This window comes from Anabrus simplex, chromosome 2, assembly GCF_040414725.1.
Source record: "Anabrus simplex isolate iqAnaSimp1 chromosome 2, ASM4041472v1, whole genome shotgun sequence".
NCBI lineage: Eukaryota > Metazoa > Arthropoda > Insecta > Orthoptera > Tettigoniidae > Anabrus > Anabrus simplex.
In genome coordinates, this window is record NC_090266.1 from 378479725 (window position 1) to 378499084 (window position 19360).

General features: G+C 37.0%; 1 protein-coding gene across 1 annotated transcript in view; it reads left to right on the top strand.

Annotated features, from left to right (window-relative positions):
• The window catches only part of Bruce (BIR repeat containing ubiquitin-conjugating enzyme), a 1406664-nt gene that overhangs the window by 679663 nt on the left and 707641 nt on the right, over window positions 1-19360 (top strand). Inside the window, exon 37 of the mRNA XM_068225988.1 lies at window positions 17165-17407. Within this exon, the coding sequence (XP_068082089.1) occupies window positions 17165-17407 (243 nt within the window). The remainder of the gene's footprint in view (window positions 1-17164; window positions 17408-19360) is intronic.

The window sequence follows — 19360 nt, forward strand, 5'->3', positions numbered from 1 at the left end:
ATGTCTCTGTGGACGCCCAGCAACTCAAATTACTTTCTGGAACATGCTGTTGCTATGACATAAAGTGGAAGGATCAGCTTGGCCTTTTTGTGAGTGGATGATCATTGCACGGAAAGGAGAGTTAGTTTAGGTCTCGTCCAGGATGGACTCGGAGAAGTATGTGATGATTAGGGAGCAGATTTTTATGTGCTAAAAATGTGAAAAATATTTAGTTTTTTTTTGCTATGGGCTTTACGTTGCACCGACACAGATAGGTCTTATGGCGACGATGGGAGAGGAAAGGCCTAGGAGTTGGAAGGAAGCGGCCGTGGCCTTATTTAAGGTACAGCCCCAGCATTTGCCTGGTGTGAAAATGGGAAACCACGGAAAACCATTTTCAGGGCTGCCGATAGTGGGATTCGAACCTACTATCTCCCGGATGCAAGCTCACAGCCGCGCGCCTCTACGCGCACGGCCAACTCGCCCGGTAATATTTAGTTTTTATGTGCTGAAAACTTTAAAGTATGTGATAACAAATTAAAATTATTTTCCTTTAAATATCACATAACTACTCGCGCTCAAGAAGTAAATAAGTATAATGTTTTGTATTAGAATATGGTGCTACCAAATGTGCTCCTTAAGGCAAATTGGTGTCCGTGTATGGAAACATGCAGTATGGTATATTAATTTTTGATATGCCACAGTAGATATTATGAATGGTTATTTTTTAAAAGGTAATGTTTTGTTTAAATATGGCAAAAGCATCCTATCATCTTTGAAAAAATGGTACCAGTTCGTAGTCACCCATCACACGCTAGAATATTAATTGCTAGAAGTAGTCTCAGAATTGCAGTGAACAACAAAGGTCATCTCCAAATTGTCCATCACAAATGCATGCCAATTATCTCTAAAGAATGCCTTATACTGTGAAAACGATCGCTCCACATCCCAGTAAGTCAGACGTGCATAGTTAAGAGAGGAATGTCACCAACACTAACGCCATCAATTTTGCCAACATGAGCACCCTCTAATACATTAGAAATTTGGCACATTGTTTGAAATCCTGTGTTTTTCCTGAACAAGTTTTGATATTTGACCTTTAACTGTCCCTGTACTTGCTAAGCCGGGAGTGAATCTAATTTATTTTCAACAGCGCGCACTTCCTTCACTGTTTCGTACAACAGATTAGTGGATTTTTCAAGTATGTCTATAATTTTACACAAGAAGCTTAGATTGGCAGATATAAACGCCAAATCATTTTTCAAGGAAGTGTCTTTCAGTATCTCTTGAAGAATCTCAATTGACGACACGTCATTTTTATCTAGTACGTTCACAACGGATGCAAAACTTTACAAATTGTCTGCGTAGTATACCACAGTGCTAAGCCAGATACCCCACCGCGTAACAATAGGCAGAGGAGGAAGCGCAAGATCCGGGTTTTTCTCCTTAACGATATCGATTCTTGAGGGTGCTTTTATGAAGACTTTTTTGGCATTAGACACTAATTTATCCACTTAAGAATACTGATCCCGCACAGTTTCACATAACCTGTGTAGAGCATGAACAACGCAAGTTACGTGTATCATTTTCGGAAAGCTCACAGAAAGGTCTTCGGCTGCCTTTTTCCTGTAGGCTGCACTGTCAGTAAGGTAAAGCAATACATGGTCATATTTTATACCTTTAGGCCAAAGTAAGTGCATGGCTTCATTGAATAACCTAGCTACAGTGACATGGTTTGCAGCAAGCATTTCTTTACACGCTAGCAAATAAGAATGTTCACAAGCAGTTTTGTCATTCTTCAACACACCACCTATAACATTTCCTACTTGAATTGGTGGTTTCGTCAATGCTCACCCACAGTTTTTCACTATCACATACTGCCTGAATTCCCTGTAAAGTTTCTTCGTAACATTTTGGGAGATATTTTTTCCTTAATGTGGATTTGTCTGGAGGCTCAAAATTAATGTACTTTGTTAGGAAATTTCTCAGTCCCAGATTATTTATTTTGCCAAGAGAAATGTCGGTGCAAACAAATGCTCTGCACACATCTAAATAATATTGGGAATATTTAGATGGGCCGGCATTTAAATCGTCTAGATTCAAAACCCTCTATGGCAACTGTTCTTCGATAATGCGTTTATTGGATATTACATTTTTTTTTCTCATGAGATTATGAATTGAGTAACCTTAGGAGCAAAATCCACTATTTTCCACTAGTTTTACACATTTAAAAATTGGAGTGAGGTTCAAAACCCACTATTAATATGTACACTGCGGTTCAAAATTCGCTATAGATGGTTAGCCAATGAGCGAGCATAAAAGTAGTCACGATGTTTTTAACGGAAGCGATTAGAGCCAGTAATGGGCATCTTGTTCATCTACAATGCTGGTTTTGTGCTGATAACAAGATTAAACTGAAGGATTTAAAGTTAGTTTGTGAGTGACTTTTTTATGTATATAATGTCAGACCACAATCAGTATGCTTCTAAAGTGGCTCCTCATGAATCATGGAAATTAATTAGGCGGCCAGAAACGTGGTAGCGGAATGTAACGAAGAGAGAAAGGTAATCTGCCAAGGGTCTTCCCGAACCGCCAACATGTGGACACAATTCGACAAAGCTCAATCACATATATTATTATATTTGTGATATACATCATCTTCAATACGGAACCAAAATGAGAATAGTTACTTGTAATAAAGCTCAATCAATCAATCAATCAATCAATCAATCAATCAATCAATCAATACCGACCTGTATTTAGGGCAGTTGCCCAGGTGGCAGATTCCCTATCTGTTGTTTTCCTAGCATTTTCTTAAATGATTTCAAAGAAATTGGAAATTTATTCAACATCTCCCATGGTAAGTTATTCCAATCCCTAACTCCCCTTCCTATAAATGAATATTTGCCCCAATTTATCCTCTTGAATTCCAACTTTATCTTCTGTGACGTTGGTATTTGGTGGGGGTATGAGTATGGGTATGGTGTTGTATTTCGGTAAGTAAGTATGTACACTCAGAATAATCTCGCAATACACCAGAGTGGAAATGGTAAGTCGATATACCAACAAAACAAACACGATCATAGAAGAATATAACTAAGTCATGAACTTGGACACTAGTCCGACTAACGCAGTAACATAAACAAACAGCAGTCTATGCAGTATGGCATGCCACGAAAAAGATTTTACAGCTCTCCAGAAAAATCCATACGTATACATGTACTCAGATTCCAGTTTCAAAGTGAAGGGTTTTAGCAGAGCGCATAGGGAAGCATTTTACTGTGTCCATTTTTTTTCAGAGGGACCCGAGGTAAGTACAGATAATTAAAGGACATGGAAATGCGTGTGATAAAAATCAGGGAAAAAGAAGGAACAGTTTTTTCATAATAATAATATATTACCACAAACACCAAGAAGGATTTTTACAAGCCAAAGAAAGTGAAACAGATAATTAAAGAAAACAACAATATTTTAAAGATTAGATACTTCCGATTTTCAAAAAAATAAATGGGACGACCATTTAACAACACTATCAGCTATTTAAAAACAGCTAAACTCGAAACAAGATGAATTTTTAATAGTTTTCATTGGGAGTATCCTACAAAACGGTAAACAGATATTACCCATTAATACAAAAATTTTAAGAGAATTTAAAAAGGCATTAGGCCACTGTACAATCGCAAAGGTAGAAGAAAAGAAAAAAACCCGGGACAGGAACGTGGGGGAAAAAGGGAAGGACGTGCAAAAGAACAGTACCTAAGGCTGGCAACAGGAATTAGGAAAGATAGAACCTACAAGCATTAATAGAATTCAAAATTTCGAACAGAAGCTAGGCGTTAATATGAATACAATTAGTCCTATTCCTGCGTTTGTTCACCAATTCTTTTAGAATCCAATGGTTCATATCACAGTAATTATTCACGTAATAGAAAGCCAAATTTTGAAAAAGGATCGTAATGCAGTTCCAAGAAAAACACCACTGTCAACAGCTCAGACTAGCAATATTTTTAGCGTGAACAGTCATTAGCAGCCGTTTCGGCATGATGAAATAAGGAAGTGCAGCTTTAAAAAGAAATTCAAATATGGCAAGGGAATATAAATTTAAAGTTCGCTCACCCGTCCAGCAGTCCTTGAGCTTCAATCATGAACAATAAACACCATTTTAAAAAAACATTGCACACGGACCAGCCGCTAGCGCAAATAAAAGAAAGTCCTCCCTCCACACAAGTCGTCTTCTTCATCCAACTCGCCGATCAAGCCCAGAGCAGGCCTTATTTATATTCCGATGGAAACGTCCAGAAAAGACGAGAGCAGAAGGTATACATTGCACAGCGAGGCGGTAGGGGAAGAAAGGAGGGAGGGCAACAGCACGAACAGTACGAACTGGACGGGCGAAGAGAGCACACACACAGAGGTTAGTAGCAGCATGTCAAGCGTAGCGTAGCAGAATCACGTAGAATAGTAGAAAAATTTGGAGCACGTTATACTTCATATTGTGATCTTTCCTACTTTTAAAGACGCCACTCAAACTTATTTGTCTACTAGTGTCATTCCACGCCATCTCTCCGCTGACTGCTCAGAACATACCACTTAAGATGTATATAGGAAAATATTTAATATTTATTTCCACCTATTCAATACAATACAAGATGTTGACATTTAAGTTAAAACATTTTTGAAATGTGTGACATGTTTCGCCTCACATGTGAGCCTCTTACTGTTAAATATTTTCCTGTATACATTTCATGACGCTTTCAATACGGACAAAAAATGAATTTCATCACTTGTAACATACCACTTAGTCGAGCAGTTCATCTTCTTTCTCCCAATTCTTCCCAGCCCAAACTTTGCAACATTTTTGTAATGCTACTCTTTTGTCAGAAATCACTCAGAACAAATCAAGCTGGTTTTCTTTGGATTTTTTCGAGTTCTTGAATCAGGTAATCCTGGTGAGGGGTCCTATACACTGGAACCATACTCTAGTTCGGGTCTTACCAGAGACTTATATGCCCTCTCCTTTACATCCTTACTACAACCCCTAAACACCCTCTTGACCATGTGCAGAGATCTGTACCCTTTATTTACAATCCCATTTATGTGATTACCCCAATGAAGATCTTTCCTTATATTAACACCTAGATACTTACAATGATCCCCAAAAGGAACTTTCACCCCATCAATGCAGTAATTAAAACTGAGAGGACTTTTCCTATTTGTGAAACTCACAACCTGACTTTTAACCCCGTTTATCAACATACCAGGTAACAATACTCAGGTAGGAATGTATGACATGAAGAAATTTCACGATATATATTCCAGTTCCCAAAATAAAATTCAACAGGATTATTTCATTCTCAAACACTGTACGGTGGTAAAAGCAAAGAAAACCAAAGGAACAAGGAGAAATGTAACCAACAATTACCACATACGCGATTCAGTAACTGGATCCCTAATTCCTGTTTGCTGAGAAACATATTTAAAATGCCTAGGTCTGAAGAAAGACAGACTACAGGGTGTACTGAAGAGATCACACTTTTCAGGTGGTAAAATTCCTGTGGAGAATAGAGGTGTAGATAGGAGAAGTAAAATTATTTCAGAAAAAAGAAAAGCTGTAAGGTCATTTATCGAGTCAATCAGAGCAAAAGAAAGTCGTCATTGTAGATCAAAAGAGCATCCGGGTGTACTTTCCTCCGGAACTGAACGTAAAGAAACTGTAGCAGATTTACAATCAACAAAGTGTGCTACCCATTAGTACATAACGTCCGAAAAATAGGATGTCTTAAAAATGATAAAAAGTACGACCTTTATGCATGGTTTTAAGTCCACACTACTTTCTTTCACTTCAGAAAGGTTGTTGCTGACAGGAAACAGAATACATTATTCTCAGTTCTTAACGTTCATTGTTGAATCACATTTGTAGGCAGGATGGCAGCAAGATGAAAGAACTTTATGCACTAATGGGCTAAAGGAATGCTTTTTAGAAATATTTTTAACACTATTATATCGGATTTGGTACTCCGGGGGTAGATGCTTGTTCAAAGTGCATTGAAATTGGAGAACGATTGAAGGTGGAAGATAACTTTAAAATCAGGCAGCGGCGTCTCCGAAGACCGTAAAAGTAGTTAGTGAGACGTAAAGCAAAATAACATTATTATTATTATAAAATCAGGCAGCAATTAATAACTGAAAACAAGTTCATCGCCTGAAATACAAAGCATTTTTTGATATTTTAAGACAGGATGAACTTCATGTTCTTACTTTTTCATATGACTGTGAGAAAAATTTTCCGCTGCTAAAGGTTCCAGACCAGTCTGCCTATTTAATAGACAGGTGAATTTCTATCATTTTGCAGTAGTACGGGGTCATTCCGAAACAAAACTTCACGAGGACAATGTATAATCATACTGCTGGACAGAGAATGAGTACCCCAAAAGCTCAAATGAAATAGCAAGTGCTGTTTATTACACTTTGTGCAGCACAACTATGAATGGTGTACACACTGTAAGGCTCGTCGCAGATGGTTGCGGTGGGCAGAACAAAAATTGCACTATGATTTGTGTGGAAAGTAAGTGGCTGTCCTGCGATGCTCCTGCTCATTACAAAGTGTACAGTTCATATTTCCTGTTGTTGGACATTCGTTCGTTCCTCCCGACAAGGTGTTTGCAAGAGTGGAGAAGGAAGTGAGAAAAAAGATGTTGTGGAACCAAAGGACTATGAAGAAATTGTGCAAAATCATGGAAAGCTTCACAAGTTTGCTGATAATGGTGTATGTGATTATGACTGGAAAAACAAAGCAAAGCGAGTATTCAAGAGTGTTGGAAGTGGGCATGTCAGCTTTAACTCGTGCAAGACGTTTATACTATTCAAAATCGAAGGAAACGTTAAATTGCAAGGAGAACCGAATTACCGAGTTAATGTAGGTGTAAGAAAGTACATTACTAAGAATGGACTCAAGGCTTCCAACATCTTCCTACGACTGTGACATCAGGAAGATATTTAAGTGCTGCAAAGGTAAATGACATCCACCAACTATTGAAGCATTATGGACTGCTGTGGAAGGAGTCAGAAAACCTCCAGTTATATCTATTTGAAGCTCCAGAGGTTGATCTTCAGGAAGATGACTTAGTATGTGAACCACTGGAAGAGGAAGCTCTGCATATTTAAACTTTGTTTCCAAATTTAAAATTTGTTTACCAGTGCTATCATTTTGTGCAATTTATCAGTGAAAATGTTACTATTTCTATGATAAAAATAATTTTATACATTGTTTGCAAAGTGAAGGATCAATACATGCTCTAGAAGTTCTGCAAGCCTTAGGTGTGTTATCATTTTCCGATTAGGTACAAAATCTATTTTATGCAACATTTGCCATTACTAAGTTCAAAACCCGCTATGCAAGAAAATTAGTTGCAAAACCCCTTATACGATTTTATCATTAATTATTATGTTCAAAATATGATTACTACTTGCAAATACTATGGCTCAATCAATTCAGTTTAGGATGATGTAAAGTTTTCATAAGTTTTGTGTTTATAAATGTTTTATATCATGGTGTAACATGTTTTGCCTTCTCCTGTAAACTTTGAAAATCTTGCCATAGAGGGGTTTGAATCTAGACGATTCATTTGAAGTAGCTGGTTCAGCTATTAGTAATTGTCACGAACACACACGCGAAGCAGCCACAGTATGCTTATTTTGAGACAAATGCTGGGTTACTTGAGAACGTTGATCTGCACTTACTTTTTTACCACACGGTTGGCAAAATAATACTTTTCCATCAGTAGTGAAAGGGTTTTTCAATTCCACTACATATTGTTGAAAACGTGACCTTTTACTCGACTTCTCTTTTGGCATTATTTTGCAGGTTACAAGACACACATTTACGGTGAATCACTGTTTCAGTAAAAAGAATAACAGCGGACACTGAAGGAAAATATTTCTTAGAAATCCATACAAAATCACACGACCACGGGAATGATATATGGGTCGTCACAAAAGGAAAGAAAAATTCTATCTAATCAATACATTTATTTACATGTAAAATATTACATATCTAGGACCAGTTTCGACCCTTTATAGGTCATCCTCAGCTATATCAGAATCATATATACATTTGTCTCTTATGCCTCTTAAGGACCTTCATGACATAATATTTTATACTTTCAATAAAAAACTTTTCTTAAACTTACAAAATTACAAGCATTGTGATAAAATTACAAACTTTGTCTTATGATATACATGCAATTGTGGCTGAAAGAATTCGTCTTTAAGCTTGTTTATGATCGTGAAGTGATAGCGATAAGCTATCAGTAAAATGTGATGAATAAAATTTGCGTGTTAACTTCAATAAAATATCTTATTACGTTTTTACATTAAAGTATTGGAGTATAACAATGCTTTAGGTAGACTATAAATGTGTGTTGACTACTATAAAATTTCACATAAACACACTAAGATATTATAAAGTGTAATTATTATACATTAGGGTCTAAAATATTTATTTGCCTTAGTTCTTGCGTTGTTTTATAATGAAATATTGCAACAATTTGCCTTTACATAACTCTAAATATTTAAAATGATATTTAAATATGCTATATATGGATGGCTTATAAGTCCAATTATTAAGTGCCAGTTCCTTCTTGTGCAAATTACAAGTTCCAATATGCGATGTTTGTGTTTTGTGTGAAACACAAATGTCTATTAACTGAAATGCTTATTGTTTACTTCAAAAGTTTTTAACACCTAAAATGTCATGTAGTATGGCCCATGTATTAGTGACACTGAAATATATCTAAAAATGTAGTTGTTAGCCTTGATTCTTACATTATATTTTGCACCATTTGCCTTTTACTTAAGAATTTTGATATTCTATGCCATATATTGGTCCTTTGAGTTCCTTTTTGTAAATAACAGCACTTTCCTATACTTATAAAATGGGTCGATACAATTTCAAATTCCAAGCTTTGATACGCGTTACTTATGCACTATGTGTATGACTCAACCACTTGTTTACTGTCTTGAACATATTCTGGCCTAACTTCTGTTCTGGAGTTTTCTCCCATCAAATGCCGTAAAAGTTGGTGCTTCCTTTCCCTTTTTGAGGTTGGTAAAATCTGTAAGTCGAAATGAGTGAAGTGAATTAGATTTCAATTGAAGTGTAATTTTGTGTGAATGTGTAAAGCCTGAAATAATCTACTTACTGCTGGGTGTTTGAGATGCGAGTTTCTTGGCCGTCTGTCGCGTATTGTATCTCGTATTGACGGTTCTGGTGTTGTCTGTTGTGAGAGGGGGGAGGGATAAGGAGGGGATGTTTCTCCGTGTGTATGGGCGGAGTCATGACGGCTTGCTGTCTGCGCTGTAGCTTTTGTATGACGTCGTTTGTTGACTAGTCTGACGTAGTCATTTTTTAAGACGGGAACTATTTTATTAAACAAAATATTAGTTTTTTCGGATAGCTCATTAATGTTATAGTTGGGATTTGCATACTGGTCAAATGTTACATATAATTTTTCGCTTATATTAAGCAAAGGACCTTTAGGTTTTACATTCAATATTTTCAAATCATTATCTATGTTCGTAAATTTATGCTTATGTTCATGCATATGCTGCCCTATTGCCGAGAAATGATTATGCCTAATGGCATTCACGTGCTCATTTATCTAATCGTGAAATTCCTGAGATCTGCTTTTGACAACGGTATATTAAATGTTCTATGAATCATGCTTTGATATGTTGCTTTTTTATGTGGATTAGGGTGATTAGAATCCATTTTTATGGTATTTATCGTATGTGTAGGTTTACGGTAAATTTTGAAGGTAAGATGTTTTTCGTGTCTAGTAATAGTTAGATCTAGGTAATTTAGTTCACCGTTATTCTCGGATTCCTTAGTTAATTGTATACATGTATCTATGGCGTTTATTTTATCCAATATTGCATTATCGTTGGCTGTTCTGTTGTCGATGATGACGAAGACATCATCCACAAATCTGCACCAGAAAATTATTCCTAAATTCATAAATCAAGATGTTAACGCCAACCAGGCAAAGAGTCATGGATATAAATATAGGAATATTAGAATCATATTAATTAACACAATTAAGAACATTGCACCGGGCGAGTTGGCCGTGCGCGTAGAGGCGCGCGGCTGTGAGCTTGCATCCGGGAGATAGTAGGTTCGAATCCCACTATCGGCAGCCCTGAAGATGGTTTTCCGTGGTTTCCCATTTTCACACCAGGCAAATGCTGGGTCTGTACCTTAATTAAGGCCACGGCCGCTTCCTTCCAACTCCTAGGCCTTTCCTAACCCATCGTCGCCATAAGACCTGTCTGTGTCGGTGCGACGTAAAGCCGCTAGCAAAAAAAAAAAAAATAAGAACATTGCATTTTTAAAAGAATGCCTTGCTCATGACCTAATTCCAAAGTTCCTAATTAAATATAATAACAAACATAGAAACACAAGACAGACACGTGACACTTTGAAAAAACTAATAGAATTTGGATAAAAACCGAGATAAAATTTTTTAATCGTAAAAAACAACACTTGAATAACGTACTATACCCTTTACATTTGAAAGTATCCCAGGAGCTACCACGTAGCTACTGGGATCACTTCCAACATGTTACTAATGAGAAAATCGAATATCTAGCTATAAAAAACAGAACACCCTAGATAAGAAATTAGAAACCTTGAAACGGACACAGAAAGGAAAACAGGTCACTCACTTTGCAGAAACTAATAACTCAACTCAATCTATAGAAGATAGAATGCATCAATTTTACCCACCAATAAAAAACCTCATGGATACAGTATTCAGTAAAGCAGAGAAAGGTCCAAAACATAACTGGAATAACACCTCAATACTATAGAACGTCACAACTGCAGTAGCAGAAACAGCATTAGCTATACAAAGAATTCCGCATGAAATACGAGAAGTAGTCAGGCATGATTTGAAAAAAAACTTCCGCAATACATCAGAAGAGTACAAGATAACATATCTAATAGCAATAAAATGGACAAAACACACTTTAATAGTCTAAAAGAAAAAGTCAGACGAGATAATCTCCTTATAACAAAAGCCGACAAAGGAAACACAACGGTGATTATGAATAAAGATATGTACATTCAGAAAACAAAAGAGTGTTTCAATAATAACACATTCCACATTATACGTAAGGATCCCACAATAACAGTACAAAGAAACCTAAAAAACTTGCTTAAGAACACACGTTTTTTACTAACCGAAGCAGAAGCAAATAGCTTAAAAATAATGAACCCCCAGTTACCGAATGCAAAAGCCCTTCCGAAAATTCACAAAGAAAACACCCCTATGAGAACCATAGTAAATTACAGATCTAGTCCCACATATAATCTTTCCAAATTTATTTAGAAATTTCTTAAAAATCACTACTCCTTTCAGGCCAATAAGAGCATACGAAACTCAATAGATTTTTGTAAAAAAACAAAGAACTTACAGTTAGAAAAATATTATTGCATATCCTCTTATGACATAACGAATATGTATCCAAATATCCCCACTGACAAAACCATAAACATAATTAGAACAAATCTCCAAACACACACCAAACTAAGTACGTTAGAAATTGATGAATTTATGATATTACTCAAATTTGCAGTCAATAACAATTTTTTTAAATTTCATGATACAATTTACCAACAAACAGGTCTACCTATGGGGTCACCCGCCTCCGGTATAATAGCGGATATATACATAGACTACTTAGAACATACTGCATTTAGCAAAATAGAAGGCATAATTTTCTGGTGCAGATTTGTGGATGATGTCTTCGTCATCATCAACAACAGAACAACCAACGATAATGTAATATTGGATAAAATAAACGCCGTAGATACATGTATACAATTTACTAAGGAATCCGAGAATCACGGTGAACTAAATTACCTAGATCTAACGGTTACTAGACACGAAAAACATCTCACCTTCAAAATTTACCGTAAATCTACACATACGATAAATACCATAAAAATGGATTCTAATCACCCTAATCCACATAAAAAAGCATCATATCAAAGCATGATTCATAGAGCATTTAATATACCGTTGTCAAAAGCAGACCTCAATGATGAACTGCAGCTAATTCATGAAATAGCTAAAAAAAATGGTTATAGAAAAGAAATGATTAATTCCATTATTCGTAAGTTCAGATCACGGCCCAATACTACTCTGACGAAACCAGATCAACCCAAGAAAGATTACGCAACATTCACTTTTAATAATACGAGCATATATTCACTAACCAGTATTTTGAAGAAGCATAACATTAAAATAGCTTTCAGGACCACACAAAATAATAGGCATATCATATATAATAATAAATCAGTAAATAGTAGCAACAAATATCTTTAATCAGGAGTCTATCGGATGAAATGCAACAACTGTTTTACAAGTTATGTGGGGCGTACGGGCAGGAATTTCACGATTAGATATAATGAGCACGTGAATGCCATTAGGCATAATCATTTCTCGGCAATAGGGCAGCATATGCATGAACATAAGCACAAATTTACGAACATAGGTAATGATTTGAAAATATTGAATGTAAAACCTAAAGGTCCCTTGCTTAATATAAGCGAAGAATTATATATTACATTTGACCAGTATGCAAATCCCAACTATAACATTAATGAGCTATCCAAAAAAACTAATATTTTGTTTAATAAAATTGTTTCTGTCTTAAAAAATGACTACGTCAGACTAGTCAACAAACGACGTCATACAAAAGCTACGGCGCAGACAGCGAGCTTTCATGACTCCGCCCATACACACGGAAAAACATCCTCTGCTTATCCCTCCATCCCTCTCACAACAGACAACACCAGAACCGTCAATACAAGATACAATATGCGACAGACGGCCAAGAAACTCGCATCTCAAACACCCAGCAGTAAGTAGATTATTTCAGGCTTTACACATTCACACAAAATTACACTTCAATTGAAATCTAATTCACTTCACTCATTTCGACTTACAGATTTTACCAACCTCAAAAAGGGAAAGGAAGCACCAACTTTTACGGCATTTGTTGGGAGAAAACTCAAGAACAGAAGTTAGGCCAGAATATGTTCAAGACAGTAAACAAGTGGTTGAGTCATACACATAGTGCATAAGTAACGCGTATCAAAGCTTGGAATTTGAAATTGTATCGACCCATTTTATAAGTATAGGAAAGTGCTGTCATTTACAAATGGAACTCAAAAGACCAATATATGGCATAGAATAATATCAAAATTAAGTAAAAGGCAAATGGCGCAAAATATAACATAAGGATCAAGGCCAACAACTATATATTTAGATATATTTCAGTGTCACTAATACATGGGCCATACTACATGACATTTTAGGTGTTAAAAACTTTTGAAGTAAACAATAAGCATTTCAGTTAATAGACATTTGTGTTTCATACAAAACACAAACATCGCATATTGGAACTTGTAATTTGTGCAAGAAGGAACTGGCACTTAATAATTGGACTTATAAGCCATCCATATATATAGCATATTTAAATATCATTTTAAATATTTAGAGTTATGTAAAGGCAAATTGTTGCAATATTTCATTATAAAACAATGCAAGAACTAAGGCAAACAAATATTTTAGACCCTAATGTATAATAATTACACTTTAAAATATCTTAGTGTGTTTATGTGAAATTTTATAGTAGTCAACACACATTTATAGTCTACCTAAAGCATTGTTATACTCCAATACTTTAATGTAAAAATGTAATAAGATATTTTATTGAAGTTAACACGCAAATTTTATTCATCACATTTTACTGATAGCTTATCGCTATCACTTCACGATCATAAACAAGCTTAAAGACGAATTCTTTCAGCCACAATTGCATGTATATAATAAGACAAAGTTTGTAATTTTATCACAATGTTTGTAATTTTGTAAGTTTTTAAGAAAAGTTTTTTATTGAAAGTATAAAATATTATGTCATGAAGGCCCTTAAGTGGCATATAAATGTAAATATGATTCTGATGTAGCTGAGGATGACCTATATATGAAGAGATAGAAGACTTAATACCATATGTAAAAGGTGACGAGAATCTAATTGTGATGGGAGACTGGACGCAGTGGTAGGCCAAGGAAGAGAAGGTAATACACTAGGAGAATTTGGATTGGGACATAGGAACGAAAGAGGAATTTGGCTGGTTGAATTCCGCACTGATCATAATTTAGTCCTTGCCAATACTTGGTTCAAACACCACAAATTATGGCTTTATATGTGGATGAGACCTGGAGACACTGGAAGGTATCAAATAGACTTCATTATGATTAGGCAGAGATTCAGAAACCAGGTGTTGGATTGCAAAACTTTCCCAGGAGCAGACGTGGACTTTGACCACAACCTGCTGGTCATGAAATGCCATCTGAAGCTGAAGAAATTGAAGAAAGGAGAGAATGCAAAAAGATGGGATCTAGACAAGTTGAAGGAAAAGAGCATGAGGGATTGTTTCAAGGAACGTGTTGCAAAAGGACTAAATGAAAAGGCTGAAGGAAACACAATAGAGAAAGAGTGGATAGTCATGAAAAATGAAGTCAGCAGGGCTGCTGAAGAAGAATGCTAGAAATGAAGAGGGCAGAAAAGAATACAGGCGATTAAAGAATGAAGTGGATAGAAAGTGCAAGGTAGCTGAGGAAGACTGGCTGAAGGAGAAATAAAAGGATGTCGAAGGTTGTATGGGCCTAGGAAGGTTTGTTGCTGCATACAGGAAAATCAAGGAAATCTTTGGAGAAACTAAATCTAGGTGTGTGAATATTAAGAGCTCAGATAGAAAGCCACTTCTAGGGCAGGAAGACAAGGCAGAAAAATGGCAGGAACATATCCAACCGTTGTATCAAGGTGAAGATGTAGATAATTTGGTTCCGGAACAAGAAGAGGCTGTTGATGCTGATGAAATGGGAGACCCAATTTTGAGGTCAGAGTTTGACAGAGCTGTGAGTGACCTAAATAGGAACAAGGCACCTGGAATTGATGACATTCCCTCTGAGTTACTGACTGCCTTAGGAGAAACCAGCATGGCAAGGCTATTCCATTTAGTGTGTAAGATGTATGAGGCAGGAGAAGTTCCATCCGATTTTCGGCAGAATGTTATTATACCTATTCCCGAGAAAGCCGGTGTTGACAGGTGTGAAAACTATCACACCATTAGTTTAGTCGCTCATACTTCCATAGGTCCGAGGCTTGCTTAATATGTTCTTAGCTAGGTAAATTCATAAAGCAGGATGCTACCCTACTTAACCATAGTCCAAGTGAGGATCTCTCTAACGGATTAGGGACCATCGGTGGATTGTTAGTCCTAGCCGCCTGAGCAGAAGGATGGCTACGACTCTGAATAATTCCGAGATGCCCACTCCCATTGCAACTGGTATCCCAACTCTCAGGACCACTTACTAGGCCACCCATGGTTCACGAACTAGGACGTCACTAGAGTAACCCACACCATGAACCATTATTACAAATTATTTAATGAAAATTTCCTAACGTAAAGTTGGGAGTTAATCGTATACAAACATTTCCTAACCTAAAATTGAGGATCATACTTTTACAGTTACAGTATTTTGTTAAGATTTCAGAATTTAGAAAAAAGAAAACTACATTGAGAAATCCACATTCGGTCATTTAGAATGCTGTTATTATTTCTTCCTTTCAATTTCCATTTGCAATGTTTTGGAAAGAAAATACTGCTCTACATCTCTGAATTGAAGCATTTTGCTTGCTAAATATTTTTAAATTATAATTTTAATTTATAATGTGAAAGATATTCCAATCATTGCTTGCTGTACACATTTTTTTTTTTTTTTTTTTTTTTTTTCGATTTCAGTATTCAGATTCAGTGTTTTCATGTCATGGTGTCAATATCCATCTTGTATTCTTTTATTATTTTCATTTTTCAACTCAAAATCAATTTAAGATACTGACCAGGGTAGCTCTCTCCTCTTTTAGCACTGGCCATGATTACCACCATCTAAGATCCACAAAAGAATTGTACTCTCTGTCATAGTTTATATGGCTTTCACCAAGCATGTTGGCCGCATTGTTCGAGGCACACAGCTGTGAGCTTGAATTTGGAAGATAGTGGGTTCGAACCCCATTGTCGGCAGCCCTGAAGATGGTTTTCCATGGTTTCCATTTTCACACCTGGCAGATGCTTTGCCTGTACCTTAATCAAGGCAGTGGCCACTTCCTTCCCTTTCCTAATCCTTTCCTGTACCATCATCACCATAAGGCTTATCTCTGTTATTACAACAAAAAGCCAATTGTTAAAAAAAAAAAAATAGTGGCTTCCAGTGGTTGAGTAGATGAAGGTAGGCCAGACAGGGGTAGCCTGGTGCAAGCAGTTGGAGGCAATCCCTACCAGACTGACCTCAGAGCCTGATGGTTTTCAGTTGTGATTCATCCATTGTAAGGGGGGAAGTGGTGGGGAATAAGACATAAGACGGATCTCTGAATCGCTGAGAAGGAAGTGTGTACAATCTTGCAGAATTGTTATTTCTTCAAAAAAACAATTTTAATTCTGTATGATGATAAAGGAAGTTGTGACTGAATGTCTGAGAAGTTCTTTGAAGTTGTCATATGGAAGTGTTATGATACCAAAAATATCTTCTGTTCATTTTCTCGGAACATGCATTTCTCTGACATGAAAATCATGATTTGGTCCTCTGCAACTTTTTATTGACTTTATAATTGTGGCTTTCAATTAATTACCATTTTTGTTTCCATAGCATATTAAGAATATGTCATTATTGGTTTTCTGTCAAGGATAAGACTATGATATCGCTTGTAACCTGCCTCACCCAATGAATCCCCTTCCCCAATGCTCTCTCAACTCCTTGAAAGTACTAAAATTATCTTCTAAGAATTGTATTGTGTTTTCTGTGAACAACCATTTTGTGTAATCCCAGATACAGTAGTTAATTGCTTTACTGTATAAAATACTGTCTCCAGTGTTCAATATCCACACGTCTGTTTTATGTACTCGTTACACCTTTGCATTTGCTCTGTATAACTGGTAAGGGTTTAGGTAGATCATTTTTCATATGAAGCTTATTTTTAAACCTGTTTCTTGTCTGCCTTATCATGAGGGACAACAGTATACATTATGCACAATTTGAATTTGTTCTTCTCCCTGCAGTTTTGCAACATATGCCTACAGTGATCCGTCTTTTAATGGCTTTGGCTGGGTGCAGAACAACTGAAGTAGCACTTGTGATGGGGTCTGCTGCAGCAGCTGAGCAAAATTTTACTGAGGCGTTGGGAGATATTTACGAACCAGCTACTGTTGGAGATGGTTTATTCCAGTTGCTACTCACTCTTTCCCAAAAGGCATCATCACCGGAGCTTATATTGAAACCACTCTTTAGCTTCCTATCTACAGGTTAGTAATGAAATATTTCAATTAGACATAGTTTACCTGTATGATATGTTAACTAAGTTTGTTGTATTAAGCTTTTCATTTTGAGATTTTAATTGGGATTAAGATGGCCATTTCCTAATTTAAAAAACAGAAAAACACGACTTTTTTGTACTGAATTTATGGTCAGCACCATGTTAATCTATATTGATGTGGCCTATTTGTTCACGAGTATTTTCTAAAATATATTTTCATTCGTCACAATTTTAAGGCAGTAATTAAATATTGAGATTTTAGTACTTCTTTAGGGAAATAATTTCATGATACATTGAAACACGAACTGCACACGAATTTCTGATATTCCTGACATATAATTTACATGTCACTTTCTCTGTGCCCATTCATTAGCTCCCCACCCCCACTGTAGGATTACTCATGTGTTTGATGCAAAATTCCTTACTAGAGGTAACTACCATGTCAGGACTACCTTTAATTGTTTCCATTTTCCCTTACTCTTCATATAATTCACTCATATCAATAACTTGGAGATTACAAGCTTCAACAGCATCTCAGAAATCCTAACACAGATTACTTTTGTGGGGCTCAACTTAGAACATGGTTGTGGAAACCGTCTTCATAGATATAAAACTTGTCAGTAATATACTGCAGAGTTCTAGTTATCACAGCAAAGCCAAACTAACAAAAAATTATTTGTTGTACGAGGTTGGAATGTAAATAGTGGCAACACTGCTGTGGAAACGCTATGCAACGGAATCTAATACTGTTGCTGATAGCACGTGTTGGTTACATACGTACCTTATCTCAGAGCAAATGGACTCACCCTTCCCACATCACCTGCATGCGCACAAGTGAGAGAAACACAGTCACTTGTGAGCAAACGGACTAACGTAATGTTGTCACCATGTTTTCCAAACAGGAACAATGGTGTTGGATCAAGATTGAATGAGCCAGTGGTCGTACAGCACGACAGGGTCATCAAGGTCTTCAAGAGGCTTGCGGGAAATCTGCATTGCCTTACAGAACAGTGGCAAGTTTGGTAAAAGCCTTCAACGATGGTCAGCAAACTGTGGTGGACATTCATCGGGCAGGTCATCCTACGAGTGTCAGTGAAGAAGAAGTGCATGCTCTTGCCGCATTACTGGACAGTTATCGAAACCAGACGATTCGTGAGCTCGCCCAAGAAACCGGATTCGCGCATACGACTGTGCTTCACATCCTTAAGTTCCTTGCCTGGGCATGAGAAAAATTGCATCACGATGGGTTCAGCATGATTTGATGGAAATGCACAAATGGTTGCATTACGACGCTGCTAAGACACACATGGAGCGCTATGAGCGTGAAGGAGAGACTTTCTTACACCGTATCATAACCCTGGATGAGACATGGGCCAAATCATACCAGCCAAAACTGAAACGCCAGTCGAACGAATGGCGTCATTATGGGTCACCACAAAAGTCGAAAGTTCGTCAGAGCCCCAGTACGGTGAAAGTTATGGTAATCCTCGTGTATGACTGTGATGGTGTTATCCTAACGCATTACATTCCTCCACGGCAGACCGTCAGTGCACAGTATTACTGTTCAATTTTGGAACACCACCTGCGACCAGCTTTGAGAAAGAAGCGACAACACTTTCTGCGGAATCCACCCATCATTTTGCATGGCAATGCTCGGGCGCCTACAGCGCAAGCTGTGGCTGATTTGTTCAGTCGATGGGACTGGGAAGTACTGTACCATCCACCATACTCCCCGCACTTAATTCCTTGTGACTAAGATTTGATTCCGAATATGAAGGAACCACTTCATGGCATTCGCTTCAGAACTGTTGCAGAGATTCGACAGGCAGTAGACCGCTCCATTCGCACCATCAACAGAACAGGCTCTGCTAAAGGTATACTACGACTTCCACATCGCTGGCAACGGGTTATATATCACTGGTGACTACATTCAAGGACAATA